Source organism: Coregonus clupeaformis, chromosome 16 (genome assembly GCF_020615455.1).
Source record: "Coregonus clupeaformis isolate EN_2021a chromosome 16, ASM2061545v1, whole genome shotgun sequence".
Taxonomy (NCBI): Eukaryota; Metazoa; Chordata; class Actinopteri; order Salmoniformes; family Salmonidae; genus Coregonus; species Coregonus clupeaformis.
In genome coordinates this window covers 30,214,902-30,234,369 of record NC_059207.1, presented here as the reverse complement: position 1 = coordinate 30,234,369, position 19,468 = coordinate 30,214,902, and the positions used below count along the sequence as shown (strand labels likewise).

General features: G+C 42.3%; 1 protein-coding gene across 2 annotated transcripts; it reads right to left on the bottom strand.

Annotated features, from left to right (window-relative positions):
* Positions 1 to 436: 436 nt before the first annotated feature.
* Positions 437 to 14,820, bottom strand: slc14a2 (solute carrier family 14 member 2). 2 transcript variants are annotated; one of them, XM_041900026.1, is made up of 10 exons: positions 14,758 to 14,820; positions 12,938 to 13,009; positions 9,651 to 9,846; positions 7,615 to 7,804; positions 7,390 to 7,518; positions 6,658 to 6,850; positions 6,029 to 6,176; positions 5,773 to 5,907; positions 5,593 to 5,642; positions 437 to 916 (listed from the first exon to the last, which is right to left on the bottom strand). In XM_041900026.1, exons 3-10 carry the CDS (start codon positions 9,826 to 9,828, stop codon positions 518 to 520), a joined length of 1,422 nt encoding a protein of 473 aa, XP_041755960.1. In that variant the 5' UTR covers positions 9,829 to 9,846; positions 12,938 to 13,009; positions 14,758 to 14,820; the 3' UTR covers positions 437 to 517. The 2 variants fall into 2 exon arrangements, with proteins under 2 accessions (XP_041755960.1, XP_041755961.1); XM_041900027.2 differs by having other exon boundaries at positions 588 to 916; positions 5,798 to 5,907.
* Between the last annotated feature and the right edge of the window lie 4,648 nt (positions 14,821 to 19,468).

Below are 19,468 nucleotides of genomic sequence, written 5' to 3'. Positions count from 1 at the left end.
AATCAAGTCTACATGAAAATTGCTAAAAAGCAACACATTTGAAGTTTTGGAATGGCCTAGTCAATGTCCAGACCTAATCCCAATTGAGATGTTGTGGCAGGACTTGGAACGAGCAGTTCATGCTTGAAAACCCACACGTCACTGAGTTAAAGCAGTTCTGCATGGAAGAGTGGGCCAAAATTCCTCCACAGCGACGTGAGAGACTGATCAACAACTACAGGAAGCATTTGGTTGGAGTCATTGCAGCTAAAGGTGGCACAACCAGTTATTGAGTGTAAGGGGGCAATTACTTTTTCACACAGGGGAATTGGGTGTTGCATAACTTTGTTCATGAAATAAATATGTAATTGTTGTGTTATTTGTTCACTTATGTTCCCTTTATCTAATATTAGGTTTTGGTTGAATATCTGATAACATTCAGTATCACAAATATGCAAAAGTGGAGAAAATTAGAAAGGGGGCAAATACTTTTTCATAGCACTGTACATAGTAAAACATCTGGAGTCTGTTGTTGAGCTCAGACATTTTCCATGCTGCTCACTTCACTCAAGGCCCCCTCCATCATCTCTCTCTCCTGAATCATAATGTAATTAATGTGCTTGCTTTCCATACCATCACGCTTCTCTTTCCCATCCATTCTCTCCATCTCAATCCTCAGCACCTCTTTATCGTGACCTATCAGCTCCTGCTCCTTTGCCCTGCACTTTTCCTTATCTCTTTTCTTCTCTTCCGCTCTCTCCTTCTCCTCTCTCTCCAGCTTCTCCTTCTTGCGGAGCTTCCAGAAGAAGCGCAGGTTCCTCTCGGGGTAGGCCACGTTAGCCAGCGGTAGCTTGAAGATGGTGTTGGTTTCCGTGGTAAACAGAAGGAAGGTGAGGGCGGAGAGACAGAAGGGCCAGGTGCAGGCTGGCAGGCCAAACTGAACAAAGAGAGAGAGGTAGAGGGAGAGAGTCAAATTTAAGAGATTTCAAATCAAGTTTTATTTGTCACATGCGCTGAATACAACAGGTGTAGACCTTACCGTGAAATGCTTACTTACAAGAGTTAAGAAAATATTTACCGGTACTGAGTCAATGTGCGGGGGTACAGGTTAGTCGAGGTAATATGTACATGTACAGTGAGGGAAAAAAGTATTTGATCCCCTGCTGATTTTGTACGTTTGCCCACTGACAAAGACATGATCAGTCTATAATTTTAATGGTAGGTTTATTTGAACAGTGAGAGACAGAATAACAACAACAAAATCCAGAAAAACACGTGTCAAAAATTTTATAAATTGATTTGCATTTTAATGAGGGAAATAAGTATTTGACCCCTCTGCAAAACATGACTTAGTACTTGGTGGCAAAACCCTTGTTGGCAATCACAGAGGTCAGACATTTCTTGTAGTTGGCCACCAAGTTTGCACACATCTCAGAAGGGATTTTGTCCCACTCCTCTTTGCAGATCTTCTCCAAGTCATTAAGGTTTCGAGGCTGACGTTTGGCAACTGGAACCTTCAGCTCCCTCCACAGATTTTCTATGTGATTAAGGTCTGGAGACTGGCTATGCCACTCCAGGACCTTAATGTGCTCCTTCTTGAGCCGCTCCTTTGTTGCCTTGGCCGTGTGTTTTGGGTCATTGTCATGCTGGAATACCCATCCACAAACCATTTTCAATGCCCTGGCTGAGGGAAGGAGGTTCTCACCCAAGATTTGATGGTACATGGCCCCGTCCATCGTCCCTTTGATGCAGTAAAGTTGTCCTGTCCCCTTAGCAGAAAAACACCCCCAAAGCATAATGTTTCCACCTCCATGTTTGACGGTGGGGATGGTGTTCTTGGGGTCATAGGCAGCATTCCTCCTCCTCCAAACACGGCGAGTTGAGTTGATGCCAAAGAGCTCCATTTTGGTCTCATCTGACCACAACACTTTCACCCAGTTCTCCTCTGAATCATTCAGATGTTCATTGGCAAACTTCAGACGGGCCTGTATATGTGCTTTCTTGAGCAGGGGGACCTTGCGGGCGCTGCAGGATTTCAGTCCTTCACGGCGTAGTGTGTTACCAATTGTTTTCTTGGTGACTATGGTCCCAGCTGCCTTGAGATCATTGACAAGATCATCCCGTGTAGTTCAGGGCTGATTCCTCACCGTTCTCATGATCATTGCAACTCCACGAGTTGAGATCTTGCATGGAGCCCCAGGCCGAGGGAGATTGACAGTTCTTTTGTGTTTCTTCCATTTGTGAATAATCGCACCAACTGTTGTCACCTTCTCACCAAGCTGCTTGGCGATGGTCTTGTAGCCCATTCCAGCCTTGTGTAGGTCTACAATCTTGTCCCTGACATCCTTGCAGAGCTCTTTGGTCTTGGCCATGGTGGAGAGTTTGGAATCTGATTGATTGATTGCTTCTGTGGACAGGTGTCTTTTATACAGGTAACAAACTGAGATTAGGAGCACTCCCTTTAAGAGTGTGCTCCTAATCTCAGCTTGTTACCTGTATAAAAGACACCTGGGAGCCAGAAATCTTTCTGATTGAGAGGGGGTCAAATACGTATTTCCCTCATTAAAATGCAAATCAATTTATAACATTTTTTACATGCGTTTTTCTGGATTTTTTTTTTGTTATTCTGTCTCTCACTGTTCAAATAAACCTACCATTAAAATTATAGACTGATCATTTCTTTGTCAGTGGGCAAACGTACAAAATCAGCAGGGGATCAAATACTTTTTTCCCTCACTGTAGGTAGGGGTAAAGTGACTATGCATAGATGATAAACAGCGAGTAGCAGCAGCGTAAAAAAAAGGGGGGGGGGTCAATGCAAATAGTCCAGGTAGCAATTTGATTAACCGTTCAGCAGTCTTATGGCTTGGGGGTAGAAGCTGTTAATGAGCCTTTTGGACCTAAACTTGGCGCTCCGGTATCACTTGCCGTGCGGTAGCAGAGAGAAGTCGGGGGGGGCAGGTAGCTTAGTGGTTAAGAGCGTTGTGCCAGTAACCGAAAGGTCGCTGGTTCTAATCCCCGAGCCGACTAGATGAAAAATCTGTCTGTGCCCTTGACCAAGGCACTTAACCCTAATTGCTCCTGTAAGTCGCTCTGGATAAGAGCGTCTGCTAAATGACAAAAAAAGGGTGGCTGGAGTCTTTGACCATTTTTAGGGCCTTCCTCTGACACCGCCTGGTATAGAGGTCCTGGACGGCAGGAAGCTTGGCCCCAGTGATGTACTGGGCCGTATGCACTACCCTATGTAGCGCCTTGCGGTCGGATGCCAAGCAGTTGCCATACCAGTCAGGATGCTCTCTGGTGCAGCTGTATAACTTTTTTAGGATCTGAGGACCCATGCCAAATCTTTTCAGTCTCCTGAGGGGGAATAGGCGTTGTCGTGCCCTCTTCACACCTGCCTTGGTGTGTATGGACCATGATAGTTTGTTGGTGATATGGACACAAAAGAACTTGAAGCTCTCGACCTGCTCCACTACAGCCCCATTGATGTGATTGGCCCTCCTTTTCCTGTAGTCCACGATCATCTCCTTTGTCTTGATCACGTTGAGGGAGAGGTTGTTGTCCTGGCGACACACTGTCAGGTCTCTAACCTCCTCCCTATAGGCGGTTCTGTCAGGAAGTCCAGGATCCAGTTACAGAGGGAAGTGTTTAGTCCTAGGGTCCTTAGCTTAGTGATGAGCTTTGAGGGCACTATGGTGTTGAACGCTGAGCTGTCAATGAACAGCATTCTCACGTAGGTGTTCCTTTTGTCCAGGTGGGAAAGGGCAGTGTGGAGTGCAATAGAGATTGTGTCATCTGTGGATCTGTTGGGGTGGTATGCGAATTGGAGTGGGTCTAGGGTTTCTGGGATGATGGTGTTGATGTGAGCCATGACCATTCTTTCAAAGCATTTCATGGCTACAGACGTGAGTGCTACGGGTCGGTAGTCATTTAGGCAGGTTACCTTGGCGTTCTTGGCCACAGGGACTATGGTGGTCATCTTGAAATATGTAGGTATTATAGACTCGGTCAGGGACAGGTTGAAAATGTCACTGAAGACACTTGCCAGTTGGTCAGCGCATGCTTTTGTAAGCGTCCGGGTTAGAGTCCCGCTCCTTGAAAGTGGCAGCTCTACCCTTTAGCTCAGTGCAGATGTTGCCTGTAATCCATGGCTTCTGGTTGGGGTATGTACAGTGGCTTGCGAAAGTATTCACCCTTTTTTGGGGGATTCGTATTATTTGATTTACACAAAATGTTTTTTTTTGTGAAACAAACAAGAAATAAGACAAAAACACAGAAAACGTGAGCGTGCATAACTATTCACAACCCCCCCTTGGGGTATGTCTCTATAAGCTTGGCACATCTAGCCACTGGGATTTTTGCCCATTCTTTAAGGCAAAACTGCTCCAGCTCCTTCAAGTTGGATGGGTTCCGCTGGTGTACAGCAATCTTTAAGTCATACCACAGATTCTCAATTGGATTGAGGTCTGGGCTTTGACTAGGCCATTCCAAGACATTTAAATGTTTCCCCTTAAACCACTCGAGTGTTGCTTTAGCAGTATGCTTAGGGTCATTGTCCTGCTGGAAGGTGAACCTCCGTCCCAGTCTCAAATCTCTGGAAGACTGAAACACGTTTCCCTCAATAATTTCCCTGTATTTAGCGCCATCCATCATTCCTTCAATTCTGACTAGTTTCCCAGTCCCTGCCGATGAAAAACATCCCCACAGCATATGATGCTGCCAACACCATGCTTCACTGTGGGGATGGTGTTCTCGGGGTGATGAGAGGTGTTGGGTTGACGCCAGACATAGCGTTTTCCTTGATGGCCATAAAGCTCAATTTTATCTGACCAGAGTACCTTCTTCCATATGTTTGGGGAGTCTCCCACATGCCTTTTGGCGAACACCACTTTTCCATTTTTAATTTCTTTTTAAACAAGTTCCTTTTTTCATTTCACTTCACCAATTTTGACTATTTTGTGTATGTCCATTACATGAAATCCATATTAAAAATCCATTTAAATTACAGGTTTTAATGCAACAAAATAGGAAAAACGCCAAGGGGGATGAACACTTTTTCAAGGCACTGTACGTACGGTTACTGTGGGGACGATGTCATCGATGAACTTATTGATGTAGCCGGTGACTGTTGTGGTCCCGGAACATATTCCAGTCTGTGCTAGCAAAACAGTCCTGTAGCTTAGCATCTGTGTCATCTGACCACTTCCTTATTGAGCGAGTCACTGGTACTTCCTGCTTTAGTTTTTGCTTGTAAGCAGGAATCAGGTGGTTAGAATTATGTTCAGATTTGCCAAATGGAGTGCGGGGGAGAGCTTTGTATAAGTCTCTGTGTGTGAAGTAAAGGTGGTCTAGAGTTTTTTCCCCCTCTGGTTGCACATATTACATGCTGGTAGAAATGAGGTAAAACTGATTTAAGTTTTCCTTCATTAAAATCCCCGGCCACTAAGAGTGAATGAGCATTTTCTTGTTTCTTGTTGACCTTATACAGCTCGTTGAGTGCGGTCTCAGTGTATTTTCAAAATGTGTTTGTGTGTCCTACATTGTGTGAATGAAATTAGGCTACTGTATAGATAACAGCATGAATATGTAATATTCTCATAACATTGTACTTACTGTGGACATGACATTAGTGATGGCTGAGCCCAGATATGCACAGAAGAACGCTGGTGAAGAAAAGGCACAGTCAAATTCAATCATATTGCAACAGTACCACCCATCCAACTCTTTAAGGCCTTTAACCAGTCATGTGACACAGAGACGAGGTCCCCAGTTGGCCTTGTAGTGTGAACTCACCACAGGTGATTGCCAGCAAGTGTACCTGCCAGGTGAGAGCGTAGAACATCCCTCCGATAGCGATGCAGGCTAGAACACAGTTATACCCCCACAGACCAAAGTAGATAGCCTCAAATGGAGCCGCCAGGGCCAGACCTACAGGAAAATAACCCACACTGGGATTCACTCAGCTGAACGATACTGTCCACTTCAAATACCTGATCTGGAACACTCATGTTGTGTGTAGTCTGGTGTTTATGTACGTGTGTGTGTCTACCTGAGACCATGCCGACTGCGGATCCAATGGTAGCGTGAGCACAGGTGATGGGAGAGGAAATGAAGAGAGCGATCATGAAGATTCCTCCTGTCCAGGGGTTATCACACCCATACACCTGGCCTATACCTACTGGCACTGCTGTAAACAGCTGAGGAGAGAGACAGAGATGTGATCAGATGCGTGTGTGCGTGCATGTGTGTGTGGCAAGGGGCAATCACATCATCAAAACCCACAGGCACCGTGACACAAACACACCTTCTGGCACACATATAAATCAAAATCGGACAAAAATAGTAAAATGGTTCAAACCCTCAACGCACACACAAGAATGTATCCATCATAATTCTCAGGGAATCTACGTCTCAGTGTCTGAGGGTACATAAGTGCATAATACTGTGTATGTGAACTATTTCTGGCATGTGGCCTTTCCAGATAGATGGGATTCCCAGAGTTACTGCCTGAATGACTCAGCCTGGAAGTTTCTAGAATACACCTGTACACACCTTCCTGAACACACTCACACAACCACACACCAGTCACTGACACAACACACAGAAACAGTATACACACACTCACTTTCTCTCTCTCTCACACACACACACACACGTACACCCTGCTTTGTGTATTACCTTAGCTACGTCGACCTCAGCCCAGGTGATGTTGGCTAGTTCTGTGCGTGGCTGGATGAGGACTTGGGGGAAGTAGTGGTTGTAGTGGCCTGTAGCCACCATGTGGAGACACACCAGGATGTTGAAGGGAAGAGTGAACACTGGCAGGTCCCAACGACTGTTAATGGACGCCAACGCACTGGACACTATAGGGCTGGAGGAGGTTAATGTATGCTGCTTTACCATAATGATACATAATAACCACATCTTTCCAGCAGTCACAAGTCACAGTCAAGGTCAAATCTAGTTAGGCATCGGCAATTCTTGTTTTTACCATGTGGTGAAAGTTATTTCCCTGTCCTTTCTAAGAAATGGTGATTGTCACAAGTCTATTAGTGTACTGCAGATATGGCTCGATATGTGCCAGTAGGGCAGGACCATAATAACTGACATTAGTGAAAGTCAGTTAGACAAAGTAGAAAGTCATTAATGTCATTTTGACCCGATGATGTGATAGAGGCAGACATAAATAAAACTCGAAATAATAGAGACAGGCAAAATAGTCTGTCAGTTTGACATCATGATGTGAGAAATGTTGCTTTGACCAGATGGTGATCTTAATGGGCCAGATAGCCATCTTTTACTGGTACTGAAAATAGGACATTCTTTGAATGTTTGATTCACGTGCAAAACCACATGAGATGGTGGTTATCAGGCCATCTGATGGGTATCTGGTGGCACTATCGAACTCACCAGGTCATAGACATGACGATGTTGGGCAGTAGGAGCCACCAGTACCAGTCTCCAGCGTTAGAGAACACAGCCATCAGCAGCCCCACCAAGATCCCATTGTAACCATATAGCCCCGCTGCGATCGCACCCCTAAAAGAGAGACAGACACACAGAGATTGCATACACACATGTTCACTCTAGGGCACGCACAAGCAGACACACGCACACACATGGACACACACACACCTGCTCTGTTGCAGTATGAGGGCAGAGATGGTGGCGAAGAGTGTGCCCACGAAGCCGTTGAGAGCCCACCAGCGGTTCTGCAGGATCAGCCCAGCAAAGATCACCAGGCCACTCAGAGGGTTGTTGACAAACATGACCTGGGCAGCACCACGGAGAACCCAGTCTAACAGCTGGAGCAGGAAGAACTGTTCTGGAGGGGGAGAGTGGAGATGGGCAGTGGGTGAGGGAGAAAGAGAGAGTCTTTGCACACTCTTGGCATTCTCTCAACCAGCTTCACCTGGAATGCTTTTCCAACAGTCTTGAAGAAGTTCCCACATGCTGAGCACTTGTTGGCTACTTTTCCTTCACTCTGCGGTCCGACTCATCCCAAACCATCTCAATTTGGTTGAGGTTGGGGGATTGTGGAGGCCAGGTCATTTGATGCAGCACTCCATCACTCTCCTTCTTGGTCAAATAGACCTTACACAGCCTGGAGGTGTGTTGGGTCATTGTCCTGTTGAAAAACAAATGATAGTCCCACTAAGCCCAAACAAGATGGGATGGAGTATCGCTGCAGAATGCTGTGGTAGCCATGCTGGTTAAGTTAGCCTTGAATTCTAAATAAATCACAGAAAGTGTTACCAGCAAAGCACCCCCACACCATAACACCTCCTCCATGCTTTACGGTGGGGAACTACACTTGCGGAGATCATCCGTTCACCCACACCGTGTCTCACAAAGACGGTTTGAACCAAAAATCTCAAATTTGGACTCCAGAGCAAAGGACACATTTCCACCGGTCTAATGTCCATTGCTTGTGTTTCTTGGCCCAAGTAAGTCTCTTCTTATTATTGGTGTCCTTTAGTAATGGTTTCTTTGCAATAATTCGACCATGAAGGCCTGATTCACGCAGTCTCCTCTGAACAGTTGATGTTGAGATGTGTCTGTTACTTGAACTCTGTGAAGCATTTATTTGGGCTGCAATTTCTGAGGCTGGTAACTCTAATGAACTTATCCTCTGCAGCAGAGATAACTCTGGGTCTTCCATTCCTGTGGCGGTCCTCATGAGAGCCAGTTTCATCATAGCGCTTGATGGTTTTTGCGACTGCACTTGAAGAAACTTTCAAAGTTCTTGACATTTTCGGGATTGACTGACCTTCATGTCTTAAAGTAATGATGGACTGTCGTTTCTCTTTGCTTATTTGAGCTGTTCTTGCCATAATATGGACTTGGTATTTTACCAAATAGGGCTATCTTCTGTATACCCCCCCTACCTTGTCACAACACAACTGATTGGCTCAAATGAAATTCCACAAATTAACTTTTAAGAAGGCACACCTGTTAATTGAAATGCATTCCAGGTGACTACCTCATGAAGCTGGTTGAGAGAATGCCAAGAGTGTGCAAAGCTGTCATCAAGGCAAAGGGTGACTATTTGAAGAATCTCAAATATAAAATATTTTTTGATTTGTTCAACACTTTTTTGTTTACTACATGATGTGTTATTTCATAGTTTTGATGTCTTCACTATAATTCTACAATGTAGAAAATAGTAAAAATAAAGAAAAATCCTTGAATGAGTAGGTGTCCTAAAACTTTTGACCAGTAGTGTACATACAGTCCCCAGCATAGGTCTTAGACAGGCTGTCAATTTGCAGAGAGATTTCAACAGAGCTATATTGTATACTTTTCTGCATGAATGTCTTTCTTTTTCAATGTTGTCACAGTCCTTTTTGGGACGATCCTGGGCTTGGGACGGTCTGGACGTGTTTGCTCTTCTCATGGATATTGCCATTGGACAAGGAGTCAAAGCCATACACTGTACAGTAAAATGTGGAATTGGGGCTCTAGTGTCTGTCTCTGTGTTGGATAATGATTAGTGATGTATTTTATTTGTTGCAAAAGCATTCTGTTGAATTCACTACCTCAAGGTACATGTTAAGTAAAAAAAAATAATAATAATTGATTCAATGATTTGTCAATGTTTTTGACTAACTTTATAAGATAAACTTTGCCTATTTGGAGAAGTGCCATATTAAAATATAATATATACTTACTCTTCATCCACTCTGCAAACACCTCCATGTCTCCTGAGAAGTAGGACAGTAACAGTAGGAGCCGGGCCTTGGCCTTCTGCTGGCAGGTGGGGACTGCAGGCTTCCCAACCTCGGCGTTCTCCCCCTGGGCCACCTTCTGTTCCCCTCCCCCTGACACCTCTGGATTCGGGTTGGCCATCAGTGGCTGCTGCTCCTGCTGCGTGGAGGAGAAGAACAGAGAGTTAAACTTGCTGTAAACCTGGACCCAGACAAAGACCCAAGTCAATACAACTACTTCGACACAACATAGAAAAGGTTCAACATTGTTCAATTATACAAATATTATACTGAACAAAAATATAAACGCAACATGCAGCAATTTCAAAGATTTTGCTGAGTTACAGTTCATAAAAGGAAATCAGTCAATTGAAATGAATTCATTAGGCCCTAATCTATGGATTTCAGATGACTGGGCAGGGGCGCAGCCATGGGTGGGCCTGGGAGGGCATAGGCCCACCCACTGGGGAGCCAGGCCCAGCCAATCAGAATGAGTTTTTCCCCACAAATGTAAACAGCTCTTGAAACATGGGACCAGCACTTTACAAGTTGCGTTTATATTTTTGTTCAGTGTATGTACAGTTCTTTCTATTGTTAATGGTGTAGCCTGTTATTTTATCTTGTTCTGTCATTCTTTATTCATCAGCATTTTAGTTGGCATAGCTACTATTATTTTGTTTTAGTTAGCGCTTTGAGCATAATCTCCTAAAAACAACCCTCTGAGCAGCCTGGTGATGTCCTAAAAAACCTCACGCAAAGTGATTCAAATCAAATCAAATCAAATCACATTTTATTTGCACCTAATACAACAGGTGTAGACTTCACAGTGATATGCTTACTTACGAGCCCATTCCCAACAGTGCAGCGTTAAAAGGGAAGATAAATATTAGCTAAATAAAAAAAGGAAATAGTAACACAATAAAAACAATAATGAGGCTATATAGAAGAAGTACCAGTACAGAGTCAATGTGCCGGGGTACGAAGTAGCTGAGCTAATACAGTATGTACATGTGGGCAATGTTCCCTCTAATTTTTTTCGGCACTGAGCAAATTTCAGGTCTGCTGAGTGCAAACTTGAACTTTGTGAAAATTCAGTGCAACTTCCAGCGCGCGTTTACTGTGAACACTGAGGCTGTACCTGCTTTGAGTTACAGTTTTAACAGTGGCCAAGTAGGCTACTGTGGCTATTTGATCATAATGTAGGCCTACCAGAGAGGCCTACCATACAAAAAACTATGGAGAAACATGGAAATAGCTGTTCTATCATTCAGCCTACAATAGCAGCCAATGTGTGGTGTTCAATGTAGACCTACATTCCATGAAACTTTTGAAATATAATATACATGGCTTGACATTAACCTGTTTATCCACAGGTGACTGAAAATGTTGTTGTGTTGTTTGATGCAAAAAAACACTTTACAAAATAAAATGCATTATTATTCCCATACCATTATTACAGAGAATCAGAGAAATTATGCTACCTTCTGTCTATTGACTACTTAGCTTATTCAAGCCTGTCTCAAAATACAACACTGCCCATTTAAGACAAAAAAAACGCTCTTTACCTGACTTGCTTTTCAAAAATGTCTAGAAATGTGTACGTTTTGTGCTCTTGTAGGAAGCAATCCCTCCCCTATTGCTGACTCCAAATTATCTATAACTGGGCTAATAACTCACTAAATAGCAAAGGATATCAACAAAATGTGCACAAGTGGCTACATGCAGCTACATCTGGTCCTCTGTAGCTCAATTGGTAGAGCATGGCGCTTGTAACGCCAGGGTAGTGGGTTCGATCCCCGGGACCACCCATACGTAAAAATTTATGCACACATGACTGTAAGTCGCTTTGGATAAAAGCGTCTGCTAAATGGCATATTATATTATTATTATTATTATTATTATTATTATTATTATTATTATTATTATTATTATTATATTATTATGCAGCTCTTGCTTTGATCCCAAAACAAGTGCATCTACTCAGGACCACAGCTGTAAACACAGTCCAGTTCGAAGTAAATGGCACAGATCATCCATATATGGCAATGGTCATATATGGCAATGGTCTATATAGGCCTACTGCAGCTCTGATTGGCTATGCCACACCGGTCTGTGTAGGATACGGTCTGAGTCGTGCTCAATAGAATCCTACTCCTATGCGTTCTGCCTACAACAAAATATCTTCCATAGTTTATTTTGTTTCGGGATGTTGCATTGAAAGTGGCTAATATTGTGTTGATTCGATCACAATTGCCACAGTAAAGGGAAACGTTGATAGTGTTAACTAACAGGGAAAACTTGAAGTTCAATCTTGTGCTTCTCTCAGTGGGCTGATATTTATTCTGCGCTCTGCATGGCAGTCCTGGGGAGCTGCTCGGTAGTCTCAGGCTACTGCGAGCCCTCACACACATACAGCTTACAGGGAACATTGCATGTGGATAGGGGTAAAAGTGACAAGGCAATCAGGATATATAATAAACAGAGTAGCAGCAGTGTGTCTGTGTGAGTGTGTGTGTGGCATCAATATGCATATGTGTGTGTGTTTTGTGTGTGTGAGCGTATGTAGTGTGTGTGTGTGTGTGTGTGTGTGTGTGTTGGCGTGTCAGTATAGTATGTGTAACTTAAGTGTGTGCATAGAGCCAGTGCAAGGGAGTCAGTGCAAAACAATTAAGATGAATAAATAAATAATAAAGGGGGTCAATGTAAATAGTCTAGGTAGCCATTTTATTAACTGTTCAGCAGTCTTATGGCTTGGGGGTAGAAGCTGTTCAGGTGCCTTTTGGTCACAGACTTGGCACTCCGGTACACTTGCCGTGCAGTAGCAGAGAGAGTCTATGACTTGGGTGGTTGGAGTCTTTGACATTTTTTAGGGCCTTACTCTGACACCGCCTGGTATAGAGGTCCTGGATGGCAGGGAGTTTGGCCCCAGCGATGTACTGGGCCGTACGCACTACCCTCTCTAGCGCCTTGCGGTCGGATGCCGAGCCGCTTTCATACCAAGCAGTGATGCAACCAGTCAAGATGCTCTCAATGGTGCAGCTGTAGAACATTTTGAGGATCTGAGGGCCCATGCCGAATCTTTTCAGCCTCCTGAGGGGGAAGAGGCATTGTCGTACCCTCTTCACGACTGTGTTGGTTTGTTTGGACCATGATAGGTCCGAAGTGATGTGGACACCATGGAACTTGAAGCTCTCAATTGATGTTATCATTATGATTATGACACACAAAGACCCATCTATGGCCTGGCTTACCTTTGACTGGAATGCGGATGGAAGTTATTGCGTTGAGGCACTGTAGAAACTGGAGATATTCTTGGGAATATCCTACAGAAGATACTATAAGTCATGTTAAGAGTTATCCCCCCAAAATATTATTCTAATATTGCACACCACTAATTGGTGTAGGTGCTGCACTGTAAAACAAATTTAACATATAAAAAGTCAATTTAGCTTAAATATCCAAGTTGGCTGGACTTCAAATTGGGAAATTGTTGAGCTGGCATGGAATACTCCACTAACCCAATTAGAAAAACAATATTGAGTGAACTGAAATAGTGAAACTGTCCTGAAAGTTCTGAGTTGATCACACAAGAGAGTTCAGTTTGCTGAGACTCGCAACGTAAAATACTGTGTTGGCTTAAATACATGTGTATCATTAACATATTACCCATTGAGCCTTTCGGCAAGTTGAATTTTACTTTATTTTTGTCAATTTACTTGTCAGGAACCAGTTTACAACTTAAACATGTATTTCAGAGGCTGAGATATGATGCATTAAACCAGATATAGCAAAAAGGTAAGTGGATTTGTTCACACCATTAGTGAGATTGTTTTACCTGTTTATCTGGTCTGTTGTTAGCAGATTTGTAAGAAACATTAATTGGATCATGACTGAAACTTGAAAGGAGCTAAAGGTGATGCCATGTATAACATTACCATACTGGTCTCAACCACAATAAAAAATGTGTATCTGTCAATAACAAATAATTTCCATAATTGAGCAAACAGCTATTTTATAGGTAATCCAACTTCAGATCTCTTGGCATAATGACTAAGGTGACAGTCGCTGGACCTGGGTTTGAGTCCATGGAGTTTAAATAGTTCAGCTGATGATGTCCTTACATCGTTTAATTAAGAGGACTTGAAATGAGAAAAGTTTTCAAGTTAACCAGCTGCAATATAATGTCTAGTTTACTCAACTGTTGAGACAACTTAATAATGTATGTAAGCAGAACTTTTCTTCCCCTAAAGTTAAGTGAACTAGAAATTGTATTGTAGGTGGTTGCCTTGATTTTTTTAAGTTGGCTGAACACACTTTTTACAGTGTGCTCTTTAGAGAACAAAAATCCAAAATTCTCAAAAGAACTAAACAAAAGGAAAGGGTGCAACTCTACTGCATTCAAAGAGCAGTGTGAATGCAACTTTTTCTTGATTGCACACATTGATGAGGGACACCTGTGTTTGACTCAATGTGTGCAACAAATAAAAAGTATCATTCTCACTGCTCTTTGCATGCAGCCTGAGGAAGGTCTAAGGACCAAAACATGCATGCTTCAATGCATCTGCTCTGAAGCTTTCCTTTTCTTTTATCATATTAATATTCTACTCAAAATAAATGATGTAAACAAACGCTCAGAAACATGAATGAGTCACACACTCTACTCTTCATTTGCAGTGAGATTTATATTATGACCAACATTTTGTTCTGTTCTGTTATCAGTACCTCACCTTAAAGAGTGACCATTCATCATTCTTTATTTCTTGATAATATTACTATTTAACAGTATCTTTATATAATACTATCTACATAGGATGAAGTATTGGCATGTCCAACTTTCCCATTTTTGCGCAGATCTGTTCTCTTTTCCACTACGAAAATGTTGCCTTCCAGTTAGTACAGATTTACAAGAGCATACAGATGAAAAAGAAAAGCACAAACAAGGAATAATAATAATAATAAAACAATTATCAGAAATAAAAATCTGTAGAATAAGTAATAAAAAACAAGAGGAAAGGAAGACAGAAGCATTAAAGAGAGGAGAGAAGGATGCGTAGTGCAGTGCGTGTCCTACCTGTGTGCGATGTGGTCCAGGCATATATGTATCCAGTAGGGCAGGGTGCAGTGTGTGGCAGCGGCTCTGAAGCTGTGCTGTAGCAGGGCTCCCACCACTGTTTTTATACCTCGCACAACATTCCTACTCTCCTCCTCTGATGAACAAGAGTGATAAAGTTCAACCACATGCAACTTAACTTTGATAATGTGTGTGTGTGTGAGAGAGAGATGGCCTTGACCTATGGGTGTTCTATCAGCAGGTCCTGTCCAATAGCCAGCCACACAACTGTTAGCATCATGACTTTTGACCAGTGAGAGATTTACCCTATAGAGAGAGTTTTATCATTTGTGTCTCGTTTCAGGAAACTAGGCGTATGTCGCGCGTCACTACTTCACAGGAGCGCCATTTGAACGCAAACTTTTTTAAAAAATCTAAATGTGTTTTTTGGCAGAAATGCCTTCTGGAACATGTGAACTTTCATGTGCCTTTTATCCAATGTAAAAAACACAATTTCAAATTTTGCTACGGAAGACCGAATCGAGCCGGTCGGTCACATTTTCCATACAGTCTTTGACTAAAACTTGACATGCGCAATTTTTTTTTTTTTTTTTTTTTTTTTTTATCCAATGGCAGGTTGTGAGCATGTTTAAAAATGTGTCAGTCTTACAGTTTCATTATCCTTATACAGTACCTACAGTGGGGAAATTTTTTATTTAGTGAGCCACCAATTGTGCAAGTTCTCCCACTTAAAAAGATGAGAGAGGCCTGTAATTTTCATCATAGGTACACGTCAACTATGACAGACAAATTGAAAAAAGAAATTCCAGAAAATCACATTGTAGGATTTTTAATGAATTTATTTGCAAATTATGGTGGAAAATAAGTATTTGCTCACCTACAAACAAGCAAGATTTCTGGCTCTCACAGACCTGTAACTTCTTCTTTAAGAGGCTCCTCTGTCCTCCACTCGTTACCTGTATTAATGGCACCTGTTTGAACTTGTTATCAGTATAAAACACACCTGTCCACAACCTCAAACAGTCACACTCCAAACTCCACTATGGCCAAGACCAAAGAGCTGTCAAAGGACACCAGAAACAAAATTGTAGACCTGCACCAGGCTGGGAAGACTGAATCTGCAATAGGTAAGCAGCTTGGTTTGAAGAAATCAACTGTTGGAGCAATTATTAGGAAATGGAAGACATACAAGACCACTGATAATCTCCCTCGATCTGGGGCTCCACGCAAGATCTCACCCCGTGGGGTCAAAATGATCACAAGAATGGTGAGCAAAAATCCCAGAACCACACGGGGGGACCTAGTGAATGACCTGCAGAGAGCTGGGACCAAAGTAACAAAGCCTACCATCAGTAACACACTACGCCGCCAGGGACTCAAATCCTGCAGTGCCAGACGTGTCCCCCTGCTTAAGCCAGTACATGTCCAGGCCCATCTGAAGTTTGTTAGAGTGCATTTGGATGATCCAGAAGAGGATTGGGAGAATGTCATATGTTCAGATGAAACCAAAATAGAACTTTTTGGTAAAAACTCAACTCGTCGTGTTTGGAGGACAAAGAATGCTGAGTTGCATCCAAAGAACACCATACCTACTGTGAAGCATGGGGGTGGAAACATCATGCTTTGGGGCTGTTTTTCTGCAAAGGGACCAGGACGACTGATCTGTGTAAAGGAAAGAATGAATGGGGCCATGTATCGTGAGATTTTGAGTGAAAACCTCCTTCCATCAGCAAGGGCATTGAAGATGAAACGTGGCTGGGTCTTTCAGCATGACAATGATCCCAAACACACCGCCCGGGCAACAAAGGAGTGGCTTCGTAAGAAGCATTTCATGGTCCTGGAGTGGCCTAGCCAGTCTCCAGATCTCAACCCCATAGAAAATCTTTGGAGGGAGTTGAAAGTCCGTGTTGCCCAGCGACAGCCCCAAAACATCACTGCTCTAGAGGAGATCTGCATGGAGGAATGGGCCAAAATACCAGCAACAGTGTGTGAAAACCTTGTGAAGACTTACAGAAAACGTTTGACCTGTGTCATTGCCAACAAAGGGTATATAACAAAGTATTGAGAAACTTTTGTTATTGACCAAATACTTATTTTCCACCATAATTTGCTAATAAATTCATTAAAAATCCTACAATGTGATTTTCTGGAGAAAAAAAATCTCATTTTGTCTGTCATAGTTGACGTGTACCTATGATGAAAATTATAGGCCTCTCTCATGTTTTTAAATGGGAGAACTTGCACAATTGGTGGCTGACTAAATACTTTTTTCCCCCATAGGACATATTATCTGAAATAGGGGTATTGTAAAGCTGTTGGCTACTGTAAAAACCTAGCACGGTGTTGTATGCCATTTCTGCCCCATGCAACCTTGAACAAGATCACATTTTTAATGTGACTTGCCAACTGATCACTATCGCCTGTCTCTCTCCTTGAAATTCATCAGCTAATAGTGTATCAATGAAATTCAGATAATGAATAGAATACTGTTAAATACAACCCAGGTATTTCAGCATGCATTTTACACTACACTATTCCAAATGGTAGCACATAGAGTGACTCTTTCCACTTTGTTCTATTGAAGCACACTGGTTGATGGAGAATGATGATGTAGTATTTAAAGCCACATCCATTTAGCATTTGGTTTTACCTTCCAACATAAATGTACAGTACCAGTTAAAAGTTTTAGAACACCTACTCATTCAAGGGTTTTTCTTTATTTTTACTATTTTCTACATTGTAGAATAATAGTGAAGACATCAAAACTATGAAATAACACATATGGAATCATGTAGTAACCAAAAAAGTGTTAAATATATCAAAATATATTTTTTCTTTGAGATTCTTCAAATAGCCACCCTTTACCTTGATGACAGCTTTTCACACTCTTGGCATTCTCTCAACCAGCTTCATGAAGTAGTCACCTGGAATGCACTTCAATTAACAGGTGTGCCTTCTTAAAAGTTAATTTGTGGAATTTATTTCATTCTTAATGCATTTGAGTCAATCAGTTGTGTTGTGAAAAGGTAGGGGGGGTATACAGAAGATAGCCCTATTTGGTAAAAGACCAAGTCCATATTATGGCAAGAACAGCTCAAATAAGCAAAGAGAAACGACAGTCCATCATTACTTTAAGACATGAAGATCAGTCAACACAGAACATTTTAAGAACTTTGAAAGTTTCTTCAAGTGCAGTCGCAAAAACCATCAAGCGCTATGATGAAACTGGCTCTCATGAGGACCGCCACAGGAATGGAAGACCCAGAGTTACCTCTGCTGCAGAGGATAAGTTCATTAGAGTTACCAGCCTCAGAAATTGCAGCCCAAATAAATGCTTCTCAGAGTTCAAGTCACAGACACATCTCAACATCAACTGTTCAGAGGGGACTGTGTGAATCAGGCCTTCATGGTCGAATTGCTGCAAAAAAAACACTACTAAAGGACACCAATAATGAAAAGAGACCTGCTTGGGCCAAGAAACATGAGCAATGGACATTAGACCGGTGGAAATGTGTCCTTTGGTCTGGAGTCCAAATTTGAGATTTTTGGTTCCAACCGCCATGTCTTTGTGAGACGCAGTGTGGGTGAATGGATGATCTCCGCATGTGTAGTTCCCACCGTAAAGCATGGAGGAGGAGGTGTTATGGTGTGGGGGTGCTTTGGTGGTGACACAGTCTGGGATTTATTTAGAATTCAAACCAGCATGGCTACCACAGCATTCTGCAGCGATACGCCATCCCATCTGGTTTGGGCTTAGTGGGACTATCATTTATTTTCAACAGGACAATGACCCAACACACCTCCAGGCTATTTGACCAAGAAGGAGTGATGGAGTGCTGCATCAGATGACCTGGCCTCCACAATCCCCCGACCTCAACCCAATTCAGATGGTTTGGGATGAGTCGGATGGCAGAGTGAAGGAAAAGCAGCCAACAAGTGCTCATTATATGTGGGAACTCCTCCAAGACTGTTGGAAAAGAGTTCCAGGTGAAGCTGGTTGAGAGAGTGTGCAATGCTGTCATCAAGGCAAAGGGTGGCTATTTGAAGAATCTCAAATATAAAATATATTTTGATTTGTTTAACACTTTTTTGGTTACTACATGATTCCATGTGTGTTCTTTCATAGTTTTGATGTCTTCACTATTATTCTACAATGTAAAAAATAGTTTTAAAAATGTAAAACCCTTGAATGAGTAGGTGTGTCCAACATTTTGACTGGTGCAGTTATCAAACTCTATACGTTAACTAGGCACTATATCATTTTATTGTTAACAAATGACAAGAAAATCATATCAAAAGTAAAGTGAATATTGCATTAGATACTTAGATTGAAAATGCATCCAAATTGAAAGAGTCATTTGGTGCAGTGAACAAGTGACTTTGTACTCAGTCAATTGAAAATGTGCTTAGAGTTTTGAAACATGAGCCATTTTGATGATCTGTTTAGATTTGTGAAAATGTACCACATACATGTGAAAATTGCACCAAAGCGACTTACAGTTTGTGAGTGCATACATTTTCATACTGGCCCCCTGTGAGAAACGAACCCACAACCCTGGCGTTGCAAGCGCCATGCTCTACCAACTGAGCTACAGGGGACTGTATAAAATAAATTATGCAAATACTGAGCTATGTTGTAAGCAAAATAAAATGGGGAAATTATCTTATTTTATATTAATAAAATTGCTTGGAGAACTAGATTTTGTTTAAC